This window comes from Lycium ferocissimum, chromosome 8, assembly GCF_029784015.1.
Source record: "Lycium ferocissimum isolate CSIRO_LF1 chromosome 8, AGI_CSIRO_Lferr_CH_V1, whole genome shotgun sequence".
NCBI classification, from domain to species: domain Eukaryota; kingdom Viridiplantae; phylum Streptophyta; class Magnoliopsida; order Solanales; family Solanaceae; genus Lycium; species Lycium ferocissimum.
The window spans coordinates 20,466,999-20,477,345 of NC_081349.1; the positions used below are offsets into that span (position 1 = coordinate 20,466,999).

Sequence of the window (10,347 nt, forward strand, 5' to 3'; positions counted from 1 at the left end):
ATACATTTTTTAATAAAAAATAAAAAAAGTCTCTTTTTCTGTCAGAAATCTGAACATCCAATCGCTTCTGCACCTTTGAACATTAAACAAAAAAAATAAAATATGTACGTACGAGTATTAAATATTGTCACTTTTCTTTGCATTTCACCCATTTTGACCGGCAAACCACTTATTCTTTCCCTCTATAAATTCCCTTCCATACCCCTTCTCTCTCCTCATCCCTTCATCTTTCTCTCTCTAAAAATACTATCTCTCATTTTTTTTTTCTCAGTCTAATTTTGTTGTTTGAAAAAAATGGCTGAGTCTACAGAAGCAATTAAACGTTCAAGAGAAGAAGAATATCAAGAAACTGAAAATCAAGAAAATAACGATAATACAAAGCGCCCCAAGTCATCATATAATGATATCCTATCCATTCTTGAGGAAGAAGAATACGGGTTTGAGTCCGACCCGGTTTCAGGATCTGACATTTTCAGCACTCTTCAACAAGAGCTCATGCCAAATGATGGGTTCGGGTCAGACCCGGTAGATGAGTCCGACCCGGCTACAACCGGGTCGGGTAAAGAATATGAGGAAGATGATAGAAGTAGTGTTATTAGACACCTTCTAGAAGCTTCTGATGATGAGCTAGGTATACCAAGTGGTGATGGATTAATCAACGGTTCAGATTTAACGGTTGTTGAAGGAAATGAAAATGAAAATGAAACCAACGGTGGAGATTTTCCGTTTGCTATATCTGATGGTTTATGGGAGTTTGAAGATGAAGCTGCTAATTATTATTCTTTGTTACAATCTGAACTTTTCATGTAGGTTTTTTTAAAGGGTTATTTAGGTTAGAAATACTGAGGAGGGGGGTAATATGGAAAAAAGGGGAAATGTTTGGGGTGTAAAGTGAAAAGGAAGAAAGATGAGGGTGAGAAAGAAAAGTTAGAAGAGATTTTTAGGTACTCTAGTTTTACCCCACTTATCATTTGTATATTTCCAAAAGTACCTCTTCGGATATTATTAGTATCAGAAAGTAGAAGGTGAAAAAAAAAACCGATTCGTTTATATGGAAGGTCTTTATCCATTTATGCAGCTGACATTTTTCTTAAACCCTTCATTTCTAAATGGAATGATTATGATTTTATGATATTTATTCGTTATAGGGTCAAAACTGCCTTTGAACCATTAACAATACAATTAAAATGTCCTTCGTATGATTAAAAATATTTCAACTATTAGAAATCGACCGAAAATGCATTCTCACCATAAGCAAATAAAATTATTAATTATATATTTTATATTTTATTAACTAGTTTCGCAAGGCCCCTCCCAAATGTATTCTTAACGGTTTTTTTTTGTTGCATGGAGGCCTTCTTTTGGGTGGTCTTTAATATTTGGCTCTCAAATCGGTGGTCTTTAATATTTGTACTTCGTTTAACACCTATATGTTCGGGGTTCGAATTTAAGTTTCAAAAAGAAAAAAAAAAAATCGCAAGGCATAAGTTGGGATTCGCAAGACATAAGTTGGACGACTCTAACTTATGCCTTAATGCAGAGAAAGGTAATTTTTTACTCGAAATTAGAAATTAAGAAAAACCTTAACTTTTGTTTGAAGTTAGGCCTTGAGGTAGAAGTTTCTAAAACTTCAGTAATTTTTATTTTATTTTTTATCTTAAGATAGAATTTGAAACTCAATTTATACCTTAAGGCGTAAGTTGGGGTTCAACTTAAGCCCTGCGAATCCAAATTCATGTTTTGTGATTTTTTTTAAATTTTTTTTAATTGGATAGGGTTCGAATTCGGAACCAAGGGACTTTCAGCGAAGGGCAATCCTGCAAATTGCCCTTAACATTTTAACTTTCATTGTTATTGAAGTTATTTATTCCATTTCAGATACAGAATCGGGATTTAAAGTTTATGAGTCCTGAATTCTAATTTTTAAGTTATTCAATGCTAAATTAATAATTTATAGACAAAGACAAAGTTTATGAACCTAAGCTACCGGATTCAATCGAAACTGTCGACGACACTATAGCTCCGCCCTGCTTCTAACTCATTTTGCGCTAAATTTAAACTCATTTAAGATTTTAATAATGTATTTTATTTTCACCTGTATTAATAAATTCACGTTTTCATCCTTTATTATCATATAACACAACAAAAAAAAATTCCATTAACTTCAAATATATACTGCAATAAATATAACCTTAATTTAGAAACTTTACACAAATTAACATAGTTATCCTTCAAGAATATTAGTAAATAAAAATTAAAGTACGTTAGTAATGTAAAACATTTTAAAACTATATTTGAAAATATTTTTAGGATAATAAGTGTATATAAGCCCACTCAAGAAGCAAAATATTGGACATTTTAAGGATAAAAGATATTGTAATACCTAATAAACGCTTAAGTTATAAAAGAAAATTTGGCTCCAAAGTTACCCTAATTTTACCTGGACGTATAAGGACAAATAATATATTCTCTCCACCCCAAAATATAAAGGCAATTTAACTAATTTCAAAGCTAAATTAACTTGGATTAATTTCATATTTTAAAATTAAATTTAGATATTCGAAAAATATGCGGAAAATACTATAAATTGCAATTATCCTATCAATATAGTGAAAAAATTCTTAAAATATTGGTTAAAATTTATGTAATTTGACTCCGAGAAGTGAAACGTAACAAATATCTTGAAATAAAGGAGTAAAAAATACTTTAATAAGAAGCAAAAAAAAAAAAAACACAAAAAATCACTATTATATTGACTAATTACAAAGGCCCAAGTAGAATAAAAAATAATGCTAAAAGTGAGAATATGTAGGGAAAAGCAATAGTAACACCAATAATAAAGTGCTCAATGAATTGTCTTAGAAAATAAATGAGGCAAAAATGAGAATAAAAAAAAAAACAAAAGCCACTTATAGAAGCTTCATAGGATGAAAGTTAATGTGAGGACTACAAAAAAAATTTAATTCCCTTTTATATATAGTTATAATGAACCTTCATGTTTGCAATATTCCTTTTAATTTTTTTTCTTTTTTAAATTGAGTTGGACTCCATTTTAAAAGAAAATTTACCCTAATTATTTCTTATACATTATGATTTCTCTTTTATATGAATGATGATTTACTCTTTGTATTCTTATTTTTCTTCTGCAATAAAAAAATCAGAGTATATATGTGTGACATAATTGTTATCCTAATAAAGTAAGATAAATATTCATAGAAAATTTTGATTCAAATCTCGACAAAGAAGAAAGGGATTTCTCTTCGTAGATCTACCAAATTTTTAGAGGAGAGAGTCTTGATATATCGGAAGATAGTAGGTACTCAAAAATAATGAAGTAGTGAATTAAGTCACAGATCGAATAACTTTTGCGTATACGTGAATTAATGCGCCTGTTACGACTATGTTTATCATCCTTGTTAGTTGAAAATGTTCATTTGTGCGAAACTCAACTATTTTATGAGCATTTGATATCTTTCATCAGTATAAATATCAAATAATGTTATTACAAAAATTAGACAGATAGATGGAACTTCTTAGATGAAAAGAAGTTACTCCATCCATCTCAGTTTATGTGATGATATTTTATCAGGCACGAAATTTAAGAAATAAAGTAAGATTTTTGAAATTTATTGTTTAAAATAAGCTGCAACATTACGGACTAAAAAAGAAAAGAAGTTAGATGGAGTACCTTTGTCTCTGTAGAGATTTGAATCTAACTTTTTATGATTTTTTATTCTATTTTATTACAAACACAACAACAAACAACATACTCAGTGTGATTTCACAAGTGGGGTCTGGAGAGGGGTGATGTAAGCAAACCTTACCCTTTTTTGTAGACCCTCGGTCCAAATAAAGCATTTTCAAAAAAGGTCTGACAAAAATAAGAGTAATAGCTATGCTGAAAATACAGTAGAAAAAAAAAAGTATTGACATCAAAATAACAAAGATCACCCAAATAAAACAAACAACAAAGAATAAGTTAATAATAATAAATAATAATAATAATAATAATAATAATAATGATACTGATAAAGTGATAAGTAGAAGATGGAGTAGAAAGCCGCTCTAAGCTAGAACCTTGCTCTCCCACAAGAAATAGAGAAATTACTCGACTAACTACTAACCTTATATCCTAATCTTCGACTTCCATACTTTTCTGTCTCTTTTCTGTCTATGGATCTCGTCCTCAGTGAATTGATATTGTGTTATGTCATGTTTAATCACTTCTCCTCAAATCTTCCTAAATCTATGTCTACCTCTCCTTAAACATATCACTTACTATTACCACACACATACATGACTTTTATGGAGGAGAAAACTTAAGAACCAAAACGTTAGTACATCTTTATAATGAAGAAAAATAATATCAAACGGATAAGTGGGGTATTATTTTTTATACAGGAAAATAAAAAATAAGTTTAATAGAGGATGCATTAGACATGGGGGTACGTTAACGGAATTGGGGTATGATTGAGTCAATTTTCTAACAATGATGACATATTTATCATATTTCTACTAGCTTAAGGACATTATTGAAAATTAACTTCACCAATCGCTTCAATCTCCATTCACTACTTATTATAACAACCAGTGCTTTAAGAGGCGGGACGTGAGGCGAGGCGAGGCGAGGCGAGGCATTTTACGCAACAGGGGGCTAGGCATAAGCCCTGAGACGCGAGGCGTAAGCCCTGAGTCGCGAGGCTTAAGCCCTAATTCACTGGGCGTATGTCTCATGTATATTCAATTTTATAGTTTTTATTACTAAAAAAATAAGCAAAAGTAAAGTTTTCATTAAGATTCTGCAAATAAATCACTAATAATATAAAAATTATTATTATAAATATTATTTGAGAAAGGTAACAACACAGAAAATGATAATAGCCTCGATAATCTTCATTTACTTCATCATCGATCTCCAGATCTATTAGTCCTTCCCAACCTCAACTAATATTTGCACAAACTTTTATTTATAGATTCAAACAAGGAGAAGGGAAAAAAGTGTAAGAGTAATGACAAGGGAAAAAAGTGTAAGAGCAATGACAAAAAATGAATAAAGTTGCTTTAGGAACATATTGCTTTGAAATATCTATCATAACAATTCTAGGCATAATCATCTTTAAAAAAAATATTTATGACAGTGTTATTTTCTACGAGGGTAGCTTTCTTTATTTATATATTCAAGGAAAAATCACTACAACATGATAACATAAAGTATAAATATTGTTATATCAATAATAAAAATCATAATTTATAGAAAAAAATATTTTTAAAATAACAAAACAAATTTAACGACTGGGGTGAACTCCTTTGCGCCCGGGACTTACGCCTTACGCCCCATGGATCTACGCCTTTATTTACTCCCCGGAGCGTTTTTGATACACCCCGCCCCGAAGCTCGCCCCGAAAACGCCTCTGAAAACACTGGTAACCACCATCACCAAGCACTTTCATTACTAACTGCAATCCTCAGTTAGCCTACATTGCCAACTATCACCAACTCACAATTACTCCCTCCGTCTCATAATATGTGTCACTTTAACTAAAAATATTTTTCAATAATAAGTATCATATTACAAAATCAAGACATAAATTGGCTAGTTTTTTCCGATCCTACACTTAGACAAAAACTGACAAGTTAAAATAACATTTAAATGATGATTGAAAAAGCCACATAGTAACTTGATATTGTTGGATTCTCAATGTCAAAAGGTTTACTACTTGTGCATGCTCTAATCAAAAGAAAAAAGTAATTTATTTTTATTAGGCGGAATAGTCTGGGAGACCCCTGTACTTAACACTTTTTGACATTCCGGTATTTATACTTACTTGTTTGCCAACTGAACCCCTCTAGCCATCAAAACTGAGCATTTTAAACACCTCTCATTCTATGTGGCATTTGACTCAGCTGTGTGTGATGCACTCACTTTAGGGGAGTGAGGCCTTGTAAAAAGGCATTAACAGTCAATTTTTACCTTTTAAAAGCCACATTCTTCTCCAAACATTAAACCACCATTGTTGAACCAATTTTGAGCTCCATCCCATAATTTTATCTCCAAATTTCTTCCCCATTTCTTTTTTCTTTTTTGCATCTATTCTTCTTGTCCCGTGTTGTATTTCATGCGTACAATGAGCGTGATGAAGATTCAGACTAAGAAATAATTAAATTAAATAAATAAAAATTAAAAGATTTAAAAAAAAAAAAAAACTGTCTTTCTTTTCTCCCCCCCCCCTCTCCCAACCAACTTTTTAGGATTATTGAACTTGGAGAGACCATTAAACTTGCAGAGAGTTTATAGGTAAAAACAAAACCCACCATTATTATTGAAACTTGGGACTTTTTTGAGTTAAATTTTTCCAAAAACTGAAATTGTTCAGAAACTTAAATTTTGTGCCTGTTGTTAATCTGAAATTGTTGAAGTCTAGTTGAAGTTGATGATTGTTAGAGAGAATTTCGAACAATCTTCCATTATTGAATGATGAAGAGCTTGAGTTCGAATTCGAATCCAAAAATTTCGAAATGGGTGTATTTATTTGGATATTCTGATTTTGAAGTTTGAATAGGATCATATGTTAAAATCGAGTTGAACTACAAAATTGAAAAGTACTCACCATTAAAGGAGCTTTTAAAGTGGAAACTTTTGGAGGAAGTGTGTTCATTAAGTTTGAGAAAATTTTTAAAGATTCAGCATCAAATCTTTAAAGGAGCTACAATGTTGAGTAATTAACGGAGGAGGGAGTGTGTTCAAGATGTTCCTGGTGTTGGCTATGGCAATGGTTGGGTAATGGTGGAGAAGAAAGAGATTAAGAAAAATAAAGGAAAAAGTTAAAAGGATTATTTCTTGTTTTCTTTAAAAATAAAAAATGAAGTGATATTTTTATCCGACGTGGATCTGACGTGTCCTCCATGTCACAGCGAGTGGGCAACACACAAGGTTAGAGGGGTTTAACATATCTATTTTGAACATGTTCAAGAGTCTGGATGAAACTTCTAGTACGAACACCGGGATAATAAAAATGAACAAGTACATGGATCTACCAGACTATTCCGCCTTTTTGTTATATAGGGATAATTTAGTAAACTTCGTATTACATTATTTATTTATTTATTAATATATGTAATTTTTGCTTATGTGACACTTATTATGAGACGGAGAGAGTATCTAACTCCACAGCCAACCACCAGCACTAGCCATCTTTACTGCAAGTTGCCATCGCTAATCACTTTCACCACCACCCAACAACCATCTCTACCACCTGCAATCTACATAACAATTAATATTAGTCTATTACTAACAGGGGCGGATACAGTAAGAGACCAGGGTGTTCGGGACAAAAAATTACAGTGTATATTTAGGGTAAATTTTCTGTGTTCATGTATATATATTAACTTTTGAACACCCTGAACATCTATTACAGTGTATATTTAGGTCTAGTTATTTTTCCGAACACCTTGAGTGAAAATCCTGGATCCGCCACTGATTACTAATCACCTCCACCATTTAGCCATCAATTTTCGTCAAATTTCCACCATAAAAATTAAGAAACGACCATCACGACTAGTCGGAATCGCACACTTTCATCACCAATTACTTCTACCAATCTTGACCTCCAACTATCTATGTCACTAAGGGGTCGTTTGGTGTGAAGGATAAGCAAAAATAATTCCGGAATAAAACTTTAGTGTCTCCTTATTTCATATTTGGTTGGAATAAAAATCCGGATTAACTAATTTTGGGATTAGTTATTCAAGAATTATAGCTTTATTTTATCCCACATTGGGAATAGAATCATTAATCCCAAAATAACTTATCCGGGGATTAGTTGCGACATCATGTAAACTAGAAGAAAAGTTCTACTAATATTTTATAGCTTTAAAGTTTTGTCAGTATTTTATTTAAATTTTGTACAGTATCGGTTAATTGTAAATAACGATAAGTTAAAGTCAACATTTTATATTTAGGTTCGAATATTTCAATTTTTTTTCCCCAGGAAGGAACCATCGCAAATTTACTTTATCTAGAAATGATGTTTTGAAAGAATGTGAGAAAGATTCTCTTATGATAATTTCAGAGGCGGATTCAGAATTTGAAAGTTGTGGGTATCACTGTGCTGTAAACATAGACGTATTGCAATTTATATGGTCCAATTAATAGAGTAATTAACGTTTGATCGGTTTTATCAACTTTGTATTGCAGTTTGGGCTATTTGTCTTCTCGGTTTACATACATAAATATTATTCCAAATATTTTATAGAAACAACTGAGCTCAGATAGGTACATCAACTCAAGCATACAAGCATAATTTCTACTATAACATAAAAAATAAAAAAAAATAAAAAAATCAGCGTGAACTAAGACTCAACATACCCTTTTCTTTTGCATTTTGTTAAACCATTGAAATAAATAAAATAACATGTAAAATTAACGATAAGAAACAATGACGGAAGAGAGCATCAGGGCAAAAATTATTAAAACTTTGACGAAAAGAGAGGAGAAGATTCGGGAGAAGAGAAAGAGTTTTTTGAAAGAAGAAAACTATTTATTGTCTTGCTGATATTTTACGCTTAAAATAAAAAAGAAGAGAAATGATACGAGTCCAGAGAAGATAATAAAGACTTGTTCATCTGTTAACTACATCACCAAATTCCTGTGAGAAAAAGAAAAAAGAAAAAAGGAACTCCTGGGGAGGAAAACCCGATGCCTAACCATTGGCACCACAGCCTTCTTCGTTATTCCGAGTGGCACGATGGTATTTTATACTATATCTTACACATATATACGTACATATGCATAGTTTCAACCGTAGGGTCCGGGTGGCGTGGCACTCCCACGCTACTACATAGATCCGCCCCTGGATAAACTACTTTATCGAATTATAGGAAACAATACTAGTTGGGAAAAGGTAGGAAAGAAAGTTCCAAGTCGGAGAAAAAAGAGAATGATGGTACTTGTAAGTATCGGAAAAGGGCCAAATATACCTTTGAACTATTGGAAAAGAGTTAAATATACCTCTCGTTATACTTTGGGGCCAAATATACCCCTACCGTTATACTTTGTGCTCAAATATACCCTTCATTTTAACGGAGGACACGTGTCATCAGATTATTAACCTATTTTAACTATTTTTAAATTAATTAAAAATTGAGGCAAGCTCTATCAATTACGCTTCCGTCTCCACCTTCTGCCGTCGACATATTCACCGCCCTCCGCTGCACCCCAAAAGAACAAGAGATAGCTATTTCCTTTTGTAGCACCCCACTGATGAGAGGAGCAGACCCATAAAAAATTTGCAAAATTTTCCAACTGTTTTAATATCCATTTTATAGTTTTGGGATATTTGGATTTATTGGAGTTTAGAGAAATGTGGGATATAAATGATTCTCTTTATCAACGAAGAGATATTGATGAATCAGAAGGTTGTTCTTCTCCTATAGAGATTGATGGTGTTGATGAGAAAGGTAAACGGGTCGGATCCGTTTCGAATTCAAGTTCATCAGCAGTAGCTATTGATGATAACATTTCTGAAGAGGAAGATGGAGAAAAAGGGAAGAAAAAAAGTACTCCTAGTGTTTAAAATTTAAATTTAATAAATTTAGTGTTTAAAATGCTTAACTAATACAGAGATATTATCAATCAAATCTCTGTTATCGATATTCTCCCTCTTCTCGTAAATTTTTTATCTGGAGTTCTCACCAAATTACCTAATTCAAATTTTAATTACGTAAGGAAAAAAAAAGGTCATTCCCGTAATACCTTGGGTGGTTGGAATTTTAGTAGCTTAATTTGTTGGCTATCTAACATTCACGTTATTAGTGAATTCCTCTCCTTTTCCTTACCCTTGTGTAATAAAAAAATAAAATAAAGAAAAACTCTGGGTCCGTTACACCAGTACTAGTTGCCTTGTTTGAAAAATTTCTCAACAAACGAAATCATCTTTTCCCTCTCCCATTTCTCTCTCAATTGATGGTAATAAATAGAAGTAATTTTGTCTAATAAGTGAAAACGATGTCTTCGTTCGAATTTTATCATTATGAAGTAATCTGGGTGTTCAATATGCACATATAGTGAACATGCCATGAACATTTGTTTTGCTTTCAGGTTCTTTTTCGAATTTAGCTCACACACCAAAAAAAAAAAAAAAAAAAAAAAAGAATCTTTTATTGCTTTGGTTGGGTGAATAACGGGACTAAGGTGGGTGGACGGCCGGACGGTGACCGAAAGAAATAAATAATACTTTTTCCGTTTTAATTTATATGAACTCATTTGACTGGACACGACATTTAAGAAAGAGAGAAGACTTTTAAAATTTGTGGTTCAAAATAAGCCTTAAAAATTTGTGTGGCTGTAAA

General features: G+C 32.0%; 1 protein-coding gene across 1 annotated transcript; it reads left to right on the plus strand.

Annotated features, from left to right (window-relative positions):
- Nucleotides 1-202: 202 nt before the first annotated feature.
- LOC132067496 (uncharacterized) lies at nucleotides 203-1,082 on the plus strand. Its single transcript, XM_059460760.1, has 2 exons — nucleotides 203-832; nucleotides 945-1,082. Exon 1 carries the CDS (start codon nucleotides 295-297, stop codon nucleotides 808-810), a length of 516 nt encoding a protein of 171 aa, XP_059316743.1. The 5' UTR covers nucleotides 203-294; the 3' UTR covers nucleotides 811-832; nucleotides 945-1,082.
- The last annotated feature ends 9,265 nt before the right edge of the window (nucleotides 1,083-10,347 follow it).

Bases quoted from the DNA above. Each gene is read 5' to 3' on its own strand.
- LOC132067496 (XM_059460760.1), top strand. From the start codon at position 295: ATGGCTGAGTCTACAGAAGCAATTAAACGTTCAAGAGAAGAAGAATAT.